Source organism: Tupaia chinensis, unplaced genomic scaffold (assembly GCF_000334495.1).
Source record: "Tupaia chinensis unplaced genomic scaffold, TupChi_1.0 Scaffold000062_1, whole genome shotgun sequence".
NCBI classification, from domain to species: domain Eukaryota; kingdom Metazoa; phylum Chordata; class Mammalia; order Scandentia; family Tupaiidae; genus Tupaia; species Tupaia belangeri.
Window position 1 is genome coordinate 2906883 of NW_006159520.1, and position 22500 is coordinate 2929382.

The window sequence follows — 22500 nt, forward strand, 5'->3', positions numbered from 1 at the left end:
TCTTGAAATCTTTTTTCACTAAAATGGTAATGTATTTTATATAGAAGTATCCAGACTCCACTTATTATTCTAAAAGTAGAAATTCTTCAAATAGAATAAAGAGAGAAAAATATTCTAGGCTCCAGAAAGAACATGGTAGTTTGTAATGATGTGGGGAAATTAAAGTATGATCTGCTTGGAGAATTTAAAGAGTGAAAGTTGGTGGTTGGGAAGAAGGAGCCTAAAACTAGGTTGAGAAAGACCTTAGGTGCTTTACTAATGAGGGTGAACTTCATTTTGTGGGCAATGGACTCATCCTGGAGATTTTCAAGCCAAGTGGGTTATATAACCAGATATATATTTTAGAAACACAGTTGGTATATTGGAGTTTGTATTAAAAGGTATGGCGAGGAAGTGAGAGAAATGAATCAGGAAGCTATTTTGTACTGCAGGGAAGTAGGGACAAATGTGAAAAAACTTTTGATGGTGGGATTGACAAGACTGGATGACTGGTTATATGCTTCAGGTGTGAGAGAAAGGGAAAAATCAGAATAACCCAGGGATTTCTAGCTCAAATCTCTGTGTCATTGGAACTAATTTATTTAAGAGAAGTTGGGTATGATATGCTTGTGGAAAAGGAGAGTGGTGGTAAGTTTGACTTGAAGACACTTGGGACCTAAGGGGTTAAATATTCCATGAGTAGCCATTGAGATTAGAAATCTCTGAATAGATGTGAAGGCTGGAGACCTTTCTTTCTTTCTGTCTCTTTGTGTACATAGGTATGTACATGTTTGGGAGAAAGTAGTTGGGAACATAGTAGGATATGGTGTCACCCAGGTGAGTAAATAGGATGAAAGAGAAAAAGGTTGAAGAGACTTCATTTACAGAGATGATTTATAAACATTTCTTACTAATCTATTATTTATATAATGTGTTGAAGTTATCAGGATTACTTTAGAGAAAAATGACTAGAAATCTGGTCTTGCAAGTGAAATTAAATGTCTGTCACCCAGGCTTCTTATTCTTTGTCTGATTTATTTTATAGCTTGTTCTAAAAAGTTAATACTTAAATTTAATTAGAAAGGAAAGAAGTATAGGTACTTAAGACTCTAATTAAATCAGAACATTTAGAATAGGGTGGGACTTAGAGCAGAAAAGAATCGTAAAGATCAATTTATCCAGCTCTTCCTCCATTCTTTGTGCCTACCTACTTAATTTTACTATGGAATATGACATAAAATATAAAAGAATAAAGAATGATATGAGAATAATAAAATAACTATTTGAATCTTCATGTTTATATTTGCTTCAGAGGCTTTTTGTTTTTAAAGAAATGAGATATTTTAACACTGTTGTACATTTCTTTTCTCCTTTAGATTTTTTTTAAATAAATATTATAATCTTCTCCCTGATTTTACCTAAGGGGTTAAATATTCCATGAGTAGCCATTGAGATTAGAAATCTCTGAATAGATGTGAAGGCTGGAGACCTTTCTTTCTTTCTGTCTCTTTGTGTACATAGGTATGTACATGTTTGGGAGAAAGTAGTTGGGAACATAGTAGGATATGGTGTCACCCAGGTGAGTAAATAGGATGAAAGAGAAAAAGGTTGAAGAGACTTCATTTACAGAGATGATTTATAAACATTTCTTACTAATCTATTATTTATATAATGTGTTGAAGTTATCAGGATTACTTTAGAGAAAAATGACTAGAAATCTGGTCTTGCAAGTGAAATTAAATGTCTGTCACCCAGGCTTCTTATTCTTTGTCTGATTTATTTTATAGCTTGTTCTAAAAAGTTAATACTTAAATTTAATTAGAAAGGAAAGAAGTATAGGTACTTAAGACTCTAATTAAATCAGAACATTTAGAATAGGGTGGGACTTAGAGCAGAAAAGAATCGTAAAGATCAATTTATCCAGCTCTTCCTCCATTCTTTGTGCCTACCTACTTAATTTTACTATGGAATATGACATAAAATATAAAAGAATAAAGAATGATATGAGAATAATAAAATAACTATTTGAATCTTCATGTTTATATTTGCTTCAGAGGCTTTTTGTTTTTAAAGAAATGAGATATTTTAACACTGTTGTACATTTCTTTTCTCCTTTAGATTTTTTTTAAATAAAATATTATAATCTTCTCCCTGATTTTTTCTCTCATCTCTCTTACCTGAGGCGAACATTGTCTTAAGTTTAGTGTTTATCAATTTCACATATTTCTTTTACTACATTCATAAATATCCACAAAAAAAGTCATTTTTTTCTTTTGTACTTATATGATGGTATCAAATGAGGATATAATTCTGTAATGTGCTTTTTTGTAAGTACTATAATTTTGAAAATGATCATATTGATATCTAGTAGAGTATGTTTCTTTTTTTGTGTTTTTGAGAATTTATTCTATGTATTTTTCCTCTTGGTTTTAACAAAAAATTTACCATGTTTTACCAGAAGAGTGTTGCTAATTTGGTTGGGTTTTCATTAAAATTATAGATTAATATGTGGAGAATTGACAACTGTAGTTACAATTTCTTCCCACCCATGATACTTTTTTAATAAAAATATCTCATCTCTTCATTTAATCATTAATTCTTTCATGCTTACCAGTAATATTTTGTAACATTCTTCAGAAGTTTTACATAGGGACCAGATAAGGCAGTGACAATGGTAATAATCCAACTGGACCCTCATGAGAAAGGTCTTGGGTCTCTCTGGAGAGCACCCTGAACACACTAGGAGTATATGTGTTCCCATGACCCAGACCAGCTGAGACTGGGGGGTATATGATAATGTGAAGTGTTGTGGGTGTCTATCACTTTGTTTCTCTTCCTCTTCTTATTTCTCTATCCCTCTCTATCTCATGGAGAAGTAAATAAATACACTTTTAAAATTATATATATATATTTAAAAATGTATCTCTAAATATTTTGATTTTTATTATTGTAAATAAGATGTTTTTCTAGTCTATTGAAATAGATTATTACCAGTTGAATATTACTGGTTTATATGAATTCTTTTTGCTTTTGATATTAATCTTGTATCCATTTACTTTTTTGAGTTCTCTTACTAGTTTTATAGTTTGTAGATGCTCTTGTTACTTTTATTTAGTAGGCTGTCTCATCTGTAACTAAGCAAGGATTAGTTTTTTCCTTGATTTACTCATTTTTTTTCTTTATTTTTTGCTAGCCACTATAGTTTTCTGCAAATTCCTATAATAAAATCAGTTCTTTTTTCTTCTTATTTTCTAATTAATGGTATAAATTTCTCACAAACTTTGACATATACTACTCTCATTGCTCAGTTTTACACATTTTGTTCTTTCCATTGTTACTTCCTATTTAATCTCTGAGTTATTTAGAGATTACCTTTTTTTTAATTTTTAAAAGAACTTTTTGCTATATTAAAAAATATTTTGTATGCACTCACTAAAAAGAGACAGAGAAGGAAAGTGAGAAAGCACCCCTTAGGAAGGATGGCCACACCATAATCCATTCTCTGTTTTCTTCGTATTTGGGCAAGTACTCTCATGCTTCAGGTGTGAGAGAAAGGGAAAAATCAGAATAATCCAGGGCTTTCTAGCTCAAGTGACTAGCTCATGTTTTTCAAGTCTCTGGGTCAGGACTCAAAGCATGCAGTTGGCCATGTGGGATCTAGTTATCTTAACCATTATGCCACCAGCTGCCTTGAGTGTAATTTTTAATTTTTGTAAACATGCTTTTTGGAGGACTACCTTTTATCACTTGTAGTCTGGTCAAGTCTTGAACAGAGCCTTTGAGAACTTCACAGGACTAGAGCACAGTGTAAAATAAGAGTCCACCAAAGGTGGGAGCTCCTATCAATTGGACTAAGATGATCCCAGGATTTTTTCTATTTTTTCCCACATTGTTTTATTTCAATTTCTTTTATACATTCGATCACATTATTTAGCTTACAAAATGAATATTTCAACAAGTGAACATTTCTCCCTAGTACAGTTGATAAAACTATAAAATACCTTCAACAGATTATACCACATTTCTTTGTCCCATTAATGCTTTGCCTCCCTATTTTTCTTCTAAATGCCCTTCCTCAGACTCTACTCTTTCACACATACTATATCTGGTATTTACATCCATATACTGTTGTTTCTATATCCTTCAGTCAATCAGTTTCAGTCATAGAGTGCGGACACTTGGTATATATTAAGTGGGGACATACAATGTCTCTCCTTCATAGCCTTGCTTCACTCAGCAGTAAATCTTCCATATTCACCCACTTCCTGTCAAAAGCTAGGGTGTTTTTTTTGTTTGTTTTTTTTTTTTTTTTTCTGAATAGTATTCCATAGAGTATATGTACCACAGTTATCCCAGACTCTTGATAACCCATGGAATTAAGTCAAAATCCTCTCTGGAGAAAGATTACATCATTTGGGTTTTATTTCTTTCTGTCTGTCCTTTATTCTTCTTCATTTTTTTTTTCTAAAAGTTTTTCAAAAGCAATTTTACATAATGACAGGTACTCAGCTGTGTAAAGGAAAAATGACAACCTGAATGTGAGGCAGTAGAAAGTATAGAACTAAACTAAAGGGGCTTCAGTTATTTGAACTATTAGGCAGAAGTTTTTAGAATTATACTTTGCTCAAGGAGTTTAAAAAGAAAAGTGAAACAGTGTGCAGGGAACTTATTTGAAAAAGAATTAAATAGAAAAATCTAAAACTGAAAAATACAGTAGCCAAAATTGGATGACTTTATTTCAGTGGATGGACTTAACAACAAATTAGAAATTACCAAAGAGAGAATTAGTGCATTGGAAGATGAATAACAGGAAAATACCTAAAGTGTCAAACACACACACACATACACACAAACAAAAGGATGGACTATATAAAGATAGATAAAGAGGTGGAAGACACATTAAGGACAGCTAACTTACTTTTAGTAAGGAGGAGCAAAGAAAGTGCAAAAGCAATGTTTGAAAAAATCATAATTGAGCATATTTCCAAAATGAAGAAAGATACTCAGTCACATATTTAAGTCATACAAATTCTAAGCAAGATTTTACAGTTAAATGTCCTGAAAATCAAAGACAAAAAAAAATTTTAAAACCAGATAGAGGAATAAGACAGATTGCCATTAAAGAGAGCTACAATTTGTGGGGCCAGCAGGTGGCTCAGTGGCTAAGTGTGCTGGACTCCCACATGGCAAACTGTGGTTTGAGTCCCAGACCTGGTGGCTTGCTTTCTCACTTTCTGTTTGTCTATGTCTCTCTCTGTTCAAATTAAAATAGTAATGATGATGATGAATACAATTAAATAAAATACTTTTTTAAAAGGAGAGAAATATAATTTGTTACTGGATATCACTTACATCAGCACTGATGGAATTATTACAAGAAGCCATTCCACATAGAAGAACAGAGAAGGAAGTAATGAAGGGCAATGAAATGCTACAGATGTGGGTAAATCTGAATGAACAGATACCATGTGAAACAATAACAATGTGTTATGCAACTTAAGATATATGCACACATAAAACAATGTCTATAATATCCTATATGCCAGGATGGGGAAATACTTTAGAGTATTTTTATATTTCAGACAACAATTAATTACTGGTTAATAATACATTCTGATCAACTGAGATGTGACTAGTATAATCATTAAAAGAATTGTAAAAATGTGTATAACTTTTAAGTTACAAGAGGAAAAATACTGAATAAGTATCAGATCAATTGAAAAGAACAAAAAAATGTACATATAGTAGATAAGGTAGTTTTTTCAATAAATGATAGACTTAATCCTGAATGTCAGTACATACATTAAGTATACTTGGCTTACTTGCAGTAATCAACTAAGTGGTGTGAAAAGATGAGCTTGTAAATCAGTGGAAGAGATTAGGAAGTTCCCGAAGCCCCAGAATAGACTATCAGATAGTTGGTTTTCTCAGAGACACCAACATAATTCAGTGGGCAAATGGTAAATGAAGTTATAGCATTTGACCAAAGACATGTATGTAATCAGACAGAGACACTTCAGGCAGTAGTTGTTGGTTAAAATATACCGTAGCTACAGGAAGAATAATGGAAATAACCCAACAGTCTTTTAATCCTTGGGTGTTTCCTGCAGTCAATAGTTCCTTTACCTTTCATTTTTGTTAAATATTATTTTATTTAACTTTATTTATTTATTTATATTTTTTAATTTGACCAGAGAGGACCAGGATGAGAGAGAGAGGGAAAGTGAGAAAGCAAGCTGCCAGGTCAGGGACTCAAACCATAATCGGCCCTGTGGGAGTCCAAGCACCCTTAACCACCATGCCACCTGCCAGCCCTGGTTTCTTTATTTTTCAATACAAACGGAACAGTATTTTTTTAAATGTAGTTAATTAAAAGAAAAATGCATTTTGATGTTGAAAAGGAATATTTTGTAAAACCATGGGATTTAGTCAAGACACTTGACCTCTTGTGGCTTCAGTTTTTTATCAAAAAAAACCCCAACTTTTTTGTCACACCTTTCAGAATTTCTTGGGATATAATATAACATCATATAAATGCTTAAACAGGAGTATTGGCATATGTGACTTACAGAACTGATTTCCTGTTAGCAAAGCAGATTAGTACTGAGACTGGATTTTAGTTCTGGAATTGGATTTTGATTTTGATTCACAGTCCTAGCATATCTAGCTGTTTAATAGTATATTCTACTTCTCTTCCTTAATTTCCTCATCTCCCTGTAAAGATAATCATAATGGTAGTGCCTACCTCAGATGCTTGTTGTGAGAATAGAATAAAGTGATCTGTGTATGTAGTATCAAGCACAAACCAGATGTAGAGTTATTTTTATGTACCTTCACTTTGCTGGCAAAATTAAAAACCTGAGACTGTAACCACTTTTTTTCCCATGCACGCACACACACACACACACACACACACACACACAAATTAGAGTTTTAAAAACTTTTTAAATAGTTTATTATTTATTGAGTATTAAGCTTAGTGCTACCATCCTATTAGGTCATTTATGAGGATATTTGTTTGGATTAGACATAAAATGTTATCTGTATCCATGATAAGAAGTTGCAGATTGGGGATAAAAGGTTTGGGAGGGGTCAGGATGCATAATTTTTTTTTTTTAACTTTTTAATTTGAGAGTTTTCTTTTTTTTTCAATCAAGTACTATTCCAAAGTATCTGAAATTCTCTCCAAATTATTTTGCATTGAGTGTTCCTAGAAAAGAAGAAACATTAGTAGTAGTGTCATGTCAAATCTTGTCTTGTTGAATTCCACTTTGATTTTAGCAGAAAAAAATGACCTTTCTTTTTTGTGTGTAGGTGTGTATTTGGGAGAGGGGTACAGGGAGGATTGCTTCATTGCTTTTATAGAAACTCTTCCTTGACCAGCACTCTGAATCATGAATAGCACAGAGCCAGTGTTCCATTGTAGTCCTTTACAGTCTGGGAGAGGCTGTGCCTTGCAATTGCAAGGTCTCCAAGCCTAACGCTTTGTAGGAGTATCCAGCTTTATCTCTCTTTCATTGGTTTAATGCTTTCTGAATTCTATTAATATTTTGCTGACAGAATGTTGAGCCTCGTAGAGTATAAACATTTAAGCTTCTGAGATTCTTTTTTTTTTTTGGAGAGGTTTTTGGTATAGGGTGCGTGCGCTCATCAGACAGACAGAAAGAGACAGAGAGACAGAAAGCGAGAAATCACCCCTAAGGGGGGATGGCCATGCCGCAATCCCTTCTCCTCCATTTTCCTCTTGAGATCTTGGGCATGCACATACATGTGCCCAGCGTAAGTTTTAAGCCATCGGGTCCAGGACGCGAACCACGGTCGACTATGTGGGAGTCCCGCAACATAGCCATTATACTAACTGCTGGTCCCAAGCTTCCAAGATTCTATAGCAAAAAGAGCTTCAAAGTGAAAGGTATGTGCCTTTTTACAGTCTTTTTTCAGAGTTTGGGCACTTCGGAAAAGGAAGAACATAAAATGTGTGGTGTCATCTTCTTAAGATTCTACTTGCTTAATGTGTTCAGCTGGGAACTTGAGGACCTCATGTTTGTATGAATGTTGCATTGCCATTAAGTCTACACTAAGCTCTGCTTTTTGTATGTGTTATACTCATCCAACCCTCAGATGTTCATTTTCTCTAATATCCTTCAGGTTACTTAGTATTTTTAGTTCTGTGGGTTTAAGGTATGTTAACTACTGCATGGGACACTAGTTTGTTACTTAATTATGTCCCTGGTATTTGACAAATGTTTGCTACGTTATAAAATGAGAGTAAATAGTATCCCATCAGTGTTTAAAATCTCATGGAAAAATCATACACAAACTTATGATATCTAGACGCATCAATTTAGTGGCACAGTAATGGAAGAATTCTAGGGAAGTCAAATATGGCTGCCAACTAAGAAGAGAACTAGCAAGTGTGGGAATGGATGGTCCCTTTCAAATACTCCAGTATATGTGCCATCATTATGAATACTCTGTCTTAGAATCCTCTCTCCATCACAGTGCCTCCTTACAAGGGAACACCGAAACCTGGGCAGAGTTTTATTTCTTAATTTTGAGGTTAAGGAAAAAAACAAAGGCTTGTGTTACTATATAGAATAATAAGTATGGAGTCTGGTCAATTCAATTCCATGGTCACTTGAGCAACTTAACAGCGTTCTCAAGGACCTGGAGTCTGTCTATCTTCTCTTCCTTTTGCTCAATGTGTTGGCTTTATTCTCATGGCTGCTTCTGTTCCAGACTGGGGAAGGGTTTTAATATAAACACTTTAGAGGTACACTCACATGCTGTCTTTTGCTCAGACAACTGTAGGGTGAGGAGCTTCATTTGGGAGATATAAACAAAACCTTTAATGAGGTTTTATTGATATATCTTAGGTTTTGGGTGTAAGTTATGATGGCATTTGTGAATATTTAAGTTTAAAACACCATATAAGCTAAGTGATGCATATATGCTCCAAAGCCAATACAGTTTTGAAATATGTGAAGACTAAGGGATGACTTCCTTCACTAGTTCCATTTTAAAAAATGAACTCGACAGTGTTCTATTTTTTGCCCTTTTAAAATGTGTATGATGAAAGTTTTTGCTGAGTCAATTCCTGCTCACCTTATTTAATTTTTTTTTTTTAATTCTAATGGCATAGTTCTCCATTCCCATGGCTTTGGTACTTTGTAGATGCACTGTGGGTACTGTCACGGTGATGTTTAAGATAAATCTTCTCTTTGCGTGGTCCTTTACTCCTCTCTTTAGCTGGAAACCATATTCCCATGAACCCAGTGAATGTTGAATTTATACTACAACTTTTGTTACCTTTTGCCAAGACAAATCAAACACTAAGTGGAGGGTGTGGTGTGGGGAGGGTGGATTTGGTGAGCCCTCCAGAGATGTAGCATTGAGATCCCAGGACTCCATTCCCCTCCATACTTGCATCATCTCTCTTTCTCTCTCTCTCTCTCTCTCTCTCTCTCTCGTATCCCTTCTCAATACTAACACATTGGAAGAAAGAACAAATAACTTGCACTAGAGTCAATGTCTCTGTTGCACTCAAACTACCTTACTGTTTCATTATATGGCAGCTGTTCAGAAAACTCTTTCATAAGGTTAGCAAGTACAGGAACAGACAGGTGACTGACAAACTACCTAGCAAAGGTCACTTAGTTCTCTACAGCTCTTTTAGTCAAGTAAAACCAAACATTGTGGACCCAAGTCTTTCTGTTGTTACCATGTAAGTCATGTTCTTTTTTCAGTTCTAGCCTATTTTATACCCAGCATAAGATAGAATCTTCTCTCTGTTCTCTTATCCACAGAAAAACCAGGCCATTCCATAGGCTCTGTTCATGGTTGTAGCAGAATTGAATTCTAAGTAATTGAAATACATTATGTTTTATCTTTGTTTGGCTAAGGGCTTTGTTTCATTCTTAGTGTATACAGTACTCTCAACTCCTGCAACAACTTCTCATTTTGAATTCCTTATTTTTAAACTTATTTCTCCAACTTCTCTTTGTCTTCCTATTCTGAGCATCTGCAAATACATTTTGTTTTATATACATTTTAGTTTCTTCCTCAGTGGTTATTGGTCCCTGACTTGCTCATTCCAAACACATTTAAATCAGTCATATTTTTTGGAATATAAAGGACAATATTAGGTTTATCATTAAATGATTTTTAAAAAGTATTCTGCTGTACAGTGAGGAGGGGTCTGTTTATTCCACATAAATATCTGATATATTGATTTATTAAGTATATTACAAAGATCTGGGCTTTGTTTTGCCATTTTTCTCCCCTAGGGATTGTTATCAGCAATCCTACCGAGGTGTGTGATTTGTCCATTGAGTCCAGGCAAGCCAGATAGAATAGGAGGATTTTATATAACAAATTGACTTTTTCAAAGGTGGACCCCAGTTCTAAAGGGAATTTCAAAAATTTGGACATAGTGAATTTATAATTGTATTTAATCATTTCCTAATCCTTTTGAGTTATTGAAATAGTCTGTTGGTTTTCCTTGTGAATATATGTGGGTTTTTTTTTAACATACTTTTATACAAAGGGACAGCGAAAAAAATGTGAATAATCAAATGAAATGGGACCAGCAGATGGTGTAGTGGCTACATCACTGGATTCCCATGTAGTTGACTGTGGTTTGAGTCCTGGACCCAGTGGCTTAAACTCATGCCGGGTGTGTGTGCATGCGTGCCCAAGATCCCAAGAGGAAAATGGAGAAGGGATTGTGGCGTGGCCATCCCCCAGGGGGTGATTTCTCGCTCTTTCTGTCTCTCTGTCTTTCTGTGTCTTTCTGACGAGCGCACGCACGCCCTATGACAAAATCCTCTCCAAAAAAAAAAAAGAATATGATTGGGGGGGGCACAAAACATATTTTCAAATCCATGCTTTGTTTTTTTAATCTTCACATTTTTCTTTAACTTCTTAAAGAATCCTCATCACCTGATAAAAGTGGAAAGGATTAGAAGCCAAAGTGGGGCCAGTAGGTGGTAGGGTGGTTAAGATGGCTGGTTCCCACATGGCCAACTATGAGGTTTGAGTCCTGGACCTAGCAGTTTAAAAAACATGCCAAGTGTGTGTATGGGTGCCCAAAATCCCTAAAGGAGGAAGAAATGAAATGAAGGAGAAGGGATTGCAGCATGACCGTTCCCCATGGTGGGTAGTTTCTCACTTTCCTTCCCTTGTTCTCTCTTCCGCTCTTCAGCAAGCACACATATCATCTGGTAAATAAAAAATTAAAAAAACAAAAACAAAACAAAACAAAAAAACAGAAAAGAAGCCAAGTCTCTGGTGGTGGTATACAAAAGATGACAACTCTATGACAGTGAGGAAAAAGTGCAGTGATATTTTTTATTTCACATTCCTCAGATTATCTGTGATGAGCTTGAGAGGTTTGATTCATGTATAGAAAAAAAATATTCACCATGCTTTGACATACAATCAAAGTCTACATATTTAATCTATTCATTTAGTAGTAAAATGCATCCGAAATGATCATTTTCAAGATAGATAAGGTAGATCTATCATCAGACGGCAGTTCAAAAGAGTAGCAGTGGGATATGGATTGCTTTCTAGAAAAAGAAAAATTCCATTCTATTTCTAAATGTTAACAATTGCAAGAGGAAAATTCCCAGCTGGGGAGAAAGTTTTCCAGGCTGCTTCCTTGCCAGGTGTTTGGCATTGTATGGCGCCTTAGATGAATGAGGCTTACAGCCGTCTTTGGGAATGACGCATTCCAAGAACCTTTGCTTCCTGTGGAGAAAACTTCTATTTTCAAAGCAGCCAGTATCAATGGGAACGTTCCAGTAGTTTCTGTGTTACTTCTGGTAAAGACCAAAGTTTTTTCTCCTGCATCTGAGATAGCTACAGAAGAGGATACCTGTCTGCTAACAAAATAAATTTCAGGATGTTGTCAACGAATGAACTTCTAGTTCTCCACTGTTTATGGGATTGAACATTATCGTTTATTAATGGAAATAAACCTTGCTTTCTTGTAGTCCTTTTTAACACCATTGCATGCTACAGATATGATTTACAATCATTCTAAAGTTTAAAAAAAATCCAAATAATGTGATAGTTGCTTTGAGGCATCCCTATTTTCCCCTTTCCCTTTTTCTCTCTCCTTGACCTAGCAGCAGGAAGCCTTTGTTTGAGGTGTTCATCTGGAACAACTTTTCCACACTTGTTTTCATGTTCTGTTAGATTACAGGGCAGCAGGCCTACCTTTGAAGCTCCTTTCTCTTTTGTTTCTTTGCCGTGCACTCCAGTAATTAACTTTGTCCTTCTTTTATTTGTTCCAGTCAATCGCAGGCCACTCTGCTGAGCATCTTCTCCCAGGAGTACCAGGTTAGAAGTTTTCTCCTTTGTGAGGGTTGACAGGTGCCTAATTGAATGATGAATGTCCCTTTATTTCTTTGTAATTGAACTGCCAGCTCTCTGATTGGGTTGGAGGATGTTCTCCTTTCCACATCAAGCACCGCCTGCGTCTCAGTGGAGGCCTGCCAAGCCTACCCATCCATCTGTCTAATAACATCTAGCCTTTGCTTATTTGGTGGACCTGTAATAAATTATGCTAAACCATTATTATTCTGACAATAATAATTTCCCTGTGTTGCGTGGTTCCATGTGCTAAATGTTTGCTGACTTGCACTGTCAGTGCCGCTTTCCATTGCTGACAGAGATGATGATAAATGACCATTGCTGGAGTGGCAGAAGGCAAGAGAGGCAGAAAATGGAGTCATTTATCATGAGATGACAGGTGTCAGTCAAGTGGCAAGTCTCTATGGAATTACTTTTTGTAGTTTTCAAATAAGTTGTTTTTAAGCAATGTTCTTCCTGGTTAAAAATGGCAATTGGATTGTAAAACTAGAGTGCAGAGGACCTAGATGGAATTGAATTGAGGGAAAATTAATACAAAGGTTGAAAGAAGGAACAAGTTTTTCTTTGCCCTCTGCAGCCCTAAGCAAACTTATTTAGATTCAATTACTATGACCCTGCTGGCTTTTACTTATATACTGTACCTCGTGGTACAGTCTGAAGACATCCCAGCCAGGCAATAGAGATTAAAATGCATAGGTTCATAGAGTAGAAGGGGAAAAAGTTCTACCACCACTCAAATCCCCAAACTGTTCTTCATTTTGCCTTATAGACTAGTCATTGGGATCAAGAAATAAGTCGTTTTTGTTCTTGAACCTGATCTGTGATACAACATAAAGATTTTTTTGTTGTTGTTACTTGTTTCAGAAACATATTAAAAGAACACATGCCAAACATCACACGCCAGAAGCGATTGAAAGTTATTACCAGAGGTATGACCTGCCTGCCCCACTAGAGGGTATCATAGTACCTACTAATTGTAATGATAATTATGAATAAATTAGACTATTAAACTAATGTTCTATATCATATCCCAAGACATTTTGTTTTAAGTCTCTTAGTTAAAACTATTAGTATATTTTGTAGTGTTTTGTTTCATAGTTCTGAACAATATGGTAAGACTGTCTTATGGGTGTGTGCATATGCTGTGTGTGATGTAGCTACAATATTATGAAATCTCTGTTGGCAACTTGAAGCTTATTAAGTGCATATCTTATTAAAATACTTGCTTGTATATACCTGTATCTGCATGCATATGTGGAAGTTCTTAAACCACTGTTCATTTATTTTTTATTTAGTCCACAAGTTGAAAAAGAAGATTGAATTTTGATATAGTTGTATTTTGTATCATAGATATTAGGTTGGCCATTTTAGAAATGAAGAAAAAAAGACATGTATCAACAACATATGGAGATATATTATAATGCATAACTATCACATTTTAAAGGGAGTTTTGTATTTTAAGAGAAAATCTTACATATTAAATCAATAGCATAGTATTCAAGAGATATTTTAGTATCAGGCTACTTTATTATAAACAGTTTTCAAGCTCTTCTTAGAAAGCAAATAGAGTATTTGAAATAGCTCTAATTTTTTCATTCTAAAATTTCTATTGTCATTTTAATATGACTGGACAATTAGTAATACTAAATGGTAATGGTTTGCCTTAAAAATTGTTAGTTTTTCAAATGTTTCAAGGGCAGATTGGGAAGAAAAACTGTTTGAAATATGCTCTAAAATTATTACTCTTACGATGAACAGGTCAACCTTTCTATGGTGAGAATGGTACCACTGGTTTTAGATGATTTCAGTGCACAAACGTTTTATGAATGAAATAAGCATGTAGGTAAAATATTGATGTCATATTTCTCTAAAGTCATTTTGGAACTCAGGGTAGAAATTGAACTGAAAAATTATTAAAGTAGATTTTTAAGAAAACTTGTTCACCCTGCCCTATGTTGTAAAAGACATGTTTGTTGTAGGGGATAAATGCCCAGACACCAATTCCCCCCAGCTCTCCTTCCCCTTTGTGTCTAGGAGGCTTCTTTCTGCACAAGTATTTGTAAGGGTTGAGTTGATTTATTCAAAAGTCATAACCTCCTCGGTAAAATTAACATTTAAATTAGAGTCATAACCTAAATTATACATATAAAATTAAGGACAGCCCATGAAATACCATGAAGTCTACCACTGCTTTGGCATCTAAAGTGGCTCAAGAAAGATGAGAAAAGTTATTTACAGGCCAAAAAGTACATTCTTATTTGCAAACATTATAGTCCTAAGTTGTTATTTATAGGTCTGACTTTTGTGTCCAGATTTTAAAGTCTTGTAATGTAAGCAAAGGAAAAAAGAGCATTGTAGAAGAAAGTATGTCTTTAGAAATTGGGAGATACCGTAATAGGTAATGTGGTTGATCTTTGATATGCACCTCATTCTACTATTTATAATACTAGTTTTCTTATAAAGCATATTTAACTACTGAAGTAGGAACATACTTTTGTTAGATTAAAGTGTCTTTTATGCCAGAAATAAAAACTTTAAAGTATGGTTGCTCAGTGATAAACAGCTGAGTAGGCAATAATGAGACTATAGAAATGTATTTGTATTTTTTTTTTTGAGAGTCTCAATTTTTCTGAGGAGTTATAGCACTTAGTGCCAAAACATGAAGTTAGGCTGAAGAAAGCAGTCTGACCAGTTTCTTCCCATAGCAATCTGCTTCTTAACTTTCTGGTCTACCTTGGTGCTGGGGCCAGGTTTCAAAAGTCTCATTAGCTTCTTGTTTCAAATGTGCCAGTTGAATGTCCCTGTTTTTTTTTTTTTTTTTAGCTGATTAGAAAAAAGACAAATTGTGTTATATCAGACCATATTTAAGCATTTTGAAAATGTTAATTGATTTACTTTTTATTATTTTATAAAAGTAATACTTTCTTATTGTGAAAATTAAGCACATTTATGATGGTATAAAAAAGGAATGAATGTTCACCTGTAATTGTATCACTCAGAGATAACTACTGACATTTTTCATTCTAGTTATTTGTCAACCTATTTTTATATAGATGAGGTCATACCATACATACAGTCATGAATCCTGAAGTTTATACTTAGAAAAATGTATGTGGCATAATATTATTATGTAAAAAGCTTTTTGTAGGCATTTTATTGATTGCCTTACTTCATTATATGAAAGTCTCATAATTTACTGAATTATTCTTCTGTGGAACATATATGTTTCCAATATTCGGATATTGTAAATAATACGGTAATAAACATCTTGATACATGAGTCTGAATTTTGGATAGTTTTAAAACATTTACATATATGTAATTACCGGTGCAAACAGTATGAACATTTAAAACCTGTAGTATATTTTGCCAAATTACTATCTAGAAGAGTACTGTTTACATTTCTACTAGACGTATTTAAGAGAATTCCTGTGTTGTTGCATTCTTGCTAGCACTGAGATGATACCAATCAAGAATTTGAAATCTGTATTTAATGTGATTCCATCATAGTTAACTGAAACCTCAAGTCTCCAGACAGTAGTTCTCTATGTTGTATGTTTAGAGACAAAGCCCGAGTGTTCAATTTGATAACAATTCTCTAATCTTTCTCATTGTATTAAGGCCATTTTATTTCTAAACAGGAAACATTCTTGGTAAAATTTATTTAGGTTTGTCTAGCACCGTGAGTCAGATTTACAAGTCCTGATCAATAGTAAAGTTTAGAAATATTGTCTCTCATATTCTCCTTCTTCCAAAACACACTAGTCTAGGGGTTGTTCTGGTAGCTTTTTTTTTTTTTTGGAGAGATTTTCGCTATAGGGTGTGTGCGCTCGCCAGACAGACAGAGAGAAACATAGAGACTGAAAGCGAGAAATCACCCCCCAGGGGGGATGGTCACGCCACAATCCCTTCTCCTCCATTCTCCTCTCGGGATCTTGGGCACGCACGCACATGCGCCCGGCGTGAGTTTTAAGCCCCCTGGTCTGGGACGCGAACCACGGTCGACTACATGGGAGTCTAGCGACATAGCCATTACGCTAACTGCTGGTTCCCTGGTAGCTTTAGAGAGTCAGATCGATGAATGTCATTCAGATGGAATAAAGGTTGATTTGAATGTGATCTTGACAGTAAATGATCAAAATAGTTCCTGCAAATTAAAACCACATTTTGCTCAATTAATTCCATGTATATTGCACTCACCACGTCCTATCTACTATGGTAGGAAGCCACTATACAAATGTAATAAGACATAGTACCTGCCTTCAACTTTTTGTCTAGTGGGAAAACAGCTATGTATGTAATTATGTAAATATAGTAAGAAAACTGCTAGCAGAAGTGTATCTATGCAGATTGCAATGGGAGTTCCATTTGGGGTGTTCAGGAATCTTGCATATGCACAATCTAAAAATAAGAATCGCCTTTACTAGTTTGTTAGGCAGGAGAAGGCATTCCATTCTGAGAGAAAACAGTCAATGGCTAAGCTATGGATGTTCCTCAGCCAGAGCATAGAGAACATGTAGAGAAGGGCAAGAAGATCCTGAAAAGGCAGGTAGGTACCAAAGGTCTTGCTCAAAGGAGTACAATGGGGTTTTGTTGTAGGATATATTGGGAAATGAATTGGGGAAAATATATACTGAGAAAGAGGCCTAGTCTCTTCAAAATAGGAGGGCACCTCACTAGGCCTTAGGGGATTGTGATTCTATATCTGAGCTTCATTGCTTTCCACCTTCGAGAGCCCAGATGGGTTTCATCAGTTCCTTGGTGTTTGTTGGTAAAACTTCTCAGTTTCACCAACCTCATAATTAGGAATTTTTACTGGATTAAATATCATCATGCTTTGAGTATTATATAGACTGTATAGATATAGGGGATTATAATTATTGTTTTTGACCTACTGTTTCTTTGAATTTGATAGATGTGTGGAGGTTGGTTAGATAATGATGAATGTAAATTTTACATGAAACCATGTAATTTTGAATCAAAATAACAGTCCTCTGGTCCTTAGAAAAGGGCTTTCTGACTAACCCATCTAAGTTTACCAAAGCATATGTCATTATATTAAGTATCTATTTCCCTGTCCTTTAATTATCTTTTGCTGTAATACAATGTCTGTGATGGTGGACCGAGGGATGTACTTTTTTCTCTGATGCTTTTCAGAACCTGAAATAAAGCCAGATACATATCTCTCACAGATATTTGTGGGATTAATGAATGTTAAAAATGTTGTGAAGATATGCCAACATCAGGATAGGCTTAAATACACTGTCCTAGAATCAGAGCCCTTAATAAATATATATCCCTTCTTCTGGTGATTATGAACACAGAATTTGTTAATCTGACTTGACTAAGCTAATTGGTTGTTCCTCAAGCAGGTCTATCAGTGCAATGGAAATGTTTGTGTAAATTGACAAGGTTCTTACCTGACTTACTCCCCAAGGACCTTCCTCTAAACCATATTTGCCTTATTTTACCTTTTTAAGTATACATGTGAAATACTAAAATTTATTATCTGTTTCTGGTGTCCGTATGAAAGACTGTCCCACTGTGCTCTGATCCTGAAAATCAAAGCTAGCCCCATAATGGATTTGATAAAAGTTTACTGTAACTTAAATACAGAGGGTGTATATTCAGTGTTGGTTGGTCCTCACACGTGGGCAACTGCAGACTCTTAATTCCCCTATGCTGCTGCACCCTCCCTGAGCAAGCCGAAACCTTCAAAGGAGCTTGCTGAACAATAGGTACAAACTTGGGAGGAAGACCTGAAGGTAATAGGGCTAAAAGATCAAAAGTCTGCTAGCCTCCTTACTGTTGAGGCCAGTAACTGGACTTGTTATCATTGAGAGTATGAATGACTACACCAGGTAAGAGTTAACTCAGGTAGAAACTCCTACTCATGGCTAGTGACCTTAGAATGCTGAGAAGAGTAGACGGGCATAAGGATGGTTTACTTTGGTTCACATGTTCATGTATACACACAAAGATCTCACTTTTTGACTTTTTTTATTATCAGACAAATAACCTGGATTTATTTGACCAAACAAATGTCTGTACCTAATCCTACTTCCTTGTCCAATATGGCTTTAATAATTATTTAATTATTCATTTGTTAAAGAAAAATATGTATCATACAGTCATTTATTATAAACCAAAGACAGTGCCAAGCATATTAAATTGAATAAAATACAATTTTTCAACCTTAATGAGGCTTTTAATACTATGGGGGGGAGAGGTGAGATAGATAAGTCACTAGGCAAGTGTAGTATGCTATTTCCTGAAGGATACACTAGGGTGTTCCTTGACCATATGTGAGGGGCACTTAGCTTACTCTTGGGTGGTGGTGGATGAAGAAGATGACATCTGAGCTGAAACTCATGAGTTATCCAGGTGAAGGGTACAGTGAGAGACATTGACAAGAGATGAGACAGTGGCGGTGTTAAGTAGGCAGAAACCAGATTATAAGGAATCTTGCATAAGCTTTTAAGTGGTTATAATTTTATCTTAAGATATAGTGCGGAGCCTTTGAAGTGTTTTTACAAAGGAGAACGGCACATTTAGTTATTTTTGTTGTTGTTTGTTTTAAAATTTGCTATGAGCCTGTGTGTTTACCAGAGACACAAAGAGAGAAAGCACCTTCCAGGGGCAATGTCCATATCACAATCCCTTCTTGTCGATTCTCCTCTTGGGGTTTAGGGATGCATGCACACATGCTGGGATGTTTTTCAAGCCACTGAGTCAGGACTGAACCACACAGTTGGCCATGTGGGTTCCAGCTTCCTTAACCAGCATACTATGGACCGGCCCCCCCAATTTTTTTTTTTTTTAAGTCACTCCAGCATCCATGTCTGGGATAGATTTGGAAAGTTGTGATTGTTTTTATTTTATTTTATTTTATTTTTTCTCCACTGTAGTTAGGGGTTGCTTGGAGCTGGAGGTATTACAGAGATCCAGGGCCGATTAGATGATGCCTTATATTGCCTATCAAAAATATGCTGACCCCACTGATGGCGAATCTGTTTCAATTTTTTTTTTTTAAATAAATTAAGGTGTCAGCCAGGCCTAAGAAGCACATGTAAACAAAACAATGAGATAGGCACATGAATGCTTTTTTCAAACTATAAACCAACTTATTTCCTTTCCATGTGATGGTTGTCTATTTATAGATAAAGCCAGAATGATACAGATAGGTCTTTAGAAATCACCTTTGTGTTGGGACCAGCAGTTAGTGTAATGGCTATGTCGCTGGACTCCCATGTAGTCAACTGCAGTTCGCGTCCTGGACCTGGTGGCTTAAAACTCACGCCAGACACGTGTGCGTGCGTGCCCAAGATTCCGAGAGGAGAATGGAGGAGAAGAGATTGCAGTGTGGCCATCCCCATGGGGGGTGATTTCTCGCTTTCTGTCTCTCTGTCTCTCTCTGTCTGTCTGGGGAGCGCATGTGCCTATAGCAAAAACCTCTCAAAAAAAAAAAACAAAGAAAAGAAAAGAAATCACCTTTGTGTTTATTTACATGTTAGGGAGTGAACATAAAGGAGAACGATGTGTTCCTGTTTCCTGCCCCCAACTTCGGTAGTTAGTTGCCAGTGGTTTGGAGATAGGTTGTTTTTGTTATCCTTTTTCCTTCAATGCTTTCCTATGACGGTAGCATACTTTAACTAGAGTTGAGCGTGGCATTTGCCCAGGAGAAACGTGTACACACAGGGGATGCTGACAAGTCTATGCTGGCCTTTTCTTGTCACTGCACTACCACTTGGCTTTGTCTTGTCTAGGTACCTGAATGGAGTGGTGAAAAATGGAGCTGCCCCAGTGCTCCTGGAGCTGGCCAATGAGGTAATGTTATTGTTATTATTTTATTTAAACCTGCATAAAACCTAAGGGGCCTTTCGAGAGTAGCTTTGCTTAGATTCATAATTAACTTTAAAAAAAGATTTTGAGGTGCATTAGACATTTAAATTGCTCCCTGTCTCTTTGTTCTTTTAATAATTGGACAAAGAACTCTATGTATTAATAAACCAGTTGACATAATTAGTCTACTTCTTTTAAAGCATATGTATAAACAGCTTTTTGGTTCCTTAGTCTGTGGGAAATTTTAACCAAACAGCTCAGGACATGCTCTTCTTAGGATATATTGTCTTAATTTAGTGTGAGAAATACCTATGTCAAGTAAGAGATATATGCCCAGAAAATCTATGCCAGCTATTATTAGAATGAATAAAGAAATTATATACTTAAAGATGTAGCCTTCATTTTTTTTGGTTAGCAAACTTTATTATAATAAAAGATACTTGCCGTGTAGAAAAGTCTCTTTCTTTATATGAAGAAGCATAGTGTTCTTATTAACACCGAGCAGAAAGTGATTTATTGAACTTGTTTGTTAATTATGATCTACTTCTGTTAGGGGAAACAAATAATAGCCTTACATTTAGAAAAGGAAACCCTAAAGATTTCCCATGAATGAAGAAGCTGTGAAAAGTTTATAATAGTTGCAGAGAGCATACTGAAAAAATAAAATATTTAATTCCTAAACTTTAAAATATTTATCCACTGTAATAAGAGCAATACAATATTTGGTCTGACTTAGAACTGCTTATGCAAACCTCAGGGATGTAATGAAATGTATACTGTTTTTGTGTTGCATTATAATGGAAAACACAGAAGCAAGGCAGAAAATGTGTGTTTGCATTAAAGATGACTTGGTACTGTGAGCATTAAGTGTTGCAGTAGCAGCAAGTTCTACATGTTATATTAGCAAGGAAGGATGGCTTCCCTCACAGCTTCTGTCTGCTGTACACCGCTGCAGTCAGCAAATGAGCAATTACCCATCAGTTACTAGAAGGTTTTAATAGTCTAGGCAATGTCTACACAATCTGATAGGATAGTTAACATATAGAATGGATTTCTCTCCTCCTCCTAGCAAAACATTTATTTTACTTTTTTTTTTTTTCTTATTTCTAGAGCAGGTTGGTTTTAAAATGTCCCCAGACTTGTTGGTTACAAGTTGAGTGTTAGTAACTTGAAGCTTCTGAGTTGTAACTAGGAATGTAGTGATTGTCCTTTTTGAAAAAGAAGAGTGAGCTAGCAGCATTCTACACACAGCATCCAGAAAAAATGTGATGAGAATATGGTACTCATTTTTATAGATAATGTTGTTGATGACAGAAGTTTTATGTAGTAGCAATTTATACTCATTTGAATTTTTAATGGATAGTACTGTTGAGCTTAGCTTAGCTAAGCTGACCGCAACGTTATCTTCTACTAATATGGAAAAATTTAACCCACCAACACATTTTCTCCTATATCAATAAACCTGGTATGAATCTATAAAAATATTTGGCCAAAGAAAAGAAATTCAGTAATTATATACAATATTTATATTACATAAAGACTATTCCTCCCCTTTGGCTTCATATTAGTGCACAGAGACTAGCCCTTGCTATATAACATTGCTAATGCATTAGGGAAATTTGGTAAGGGTGATACCAGATCATAGCTTCTAAACAACCAAGCTGCCATTTTTACATGACAGTTAATACTTAGGTGGCATATGCTTGCATCTGGTGACAATTGATGTGATGTTAATGCTTTATGAGTCAATATATATTTAATCAGTAGGAACTGTAAAAATTGATGAGAAATATATAACATTGGCATGTGACATTGTGAGCAGCCTTCTTAGACAGGTGCATTGTATTATCGTTGATTTGATTGGTCAGAGCTATATGTGTGATTTTATAAATGTCTTGATACAGCTTTACCTGTTTCAGGCTAAAAAATGAAAATTTTAGGGAATCTCACTTTGTTAACGATAATATGATCAGTCATTCTGTTCTCCCCACACAAATATTTTCAAGTGAGATTTGAAGCACTATGAATTTTACTTACATGCTAAATTCTGACATGAAGCATGATGGCCCTATTTCAGAGAAAGATGGACACATGATTAATATGAAAATTAGGGAGATGCAAGTACCTGAACTAATAAGGTAGTCCTTATTCAGGCTGGACTACCTTCAGTAATTTCACCATTTTTCATGTGTCAGCTCTGATGTGGGTTACTAGGAATAAGCAGCTTCGTGGAAAGCATTTCTTTCTACTTGGGGAATTTAAGGGCATCCAAGTACATACATATTTGAAAAAACTGTTCATA

The 22500-nt window shown here is 35.3% G+C and overlaps 1 protein-coding gene across 3 annotated transcripts in view; it reads left to right on the plus strand.

Moving 5' to 3' along the window:
* Window positions 1–22500, plus strand: part of CDIN1 (CDAN1 interacting nuclease 1) — a 255247-nt gene that overhangs the window by 65657 nt on the left and 167090 nt on the right. For 2 of the 3 annotated variants that reach the window (XM_006141701.3, XM_027765600.1), the window contains exons 2-4: window positions 12279–12324; window positions 13222–13286; window positions 20123–20183. In XM_006141701.3, the coding sequence (XP_006141763.1) occupies window positions 12279–12324; window positions 13222–13286; window positions 20123–20183 (172 nt within the window). The remainder of the gene's footprint in view (window positions 1–12278; window positions 12325–13221; window positions 13287–20122; window positions 20184–22500) is intronic. The other variant, XM_006141702.3, reaches the window with a different exon arrangement.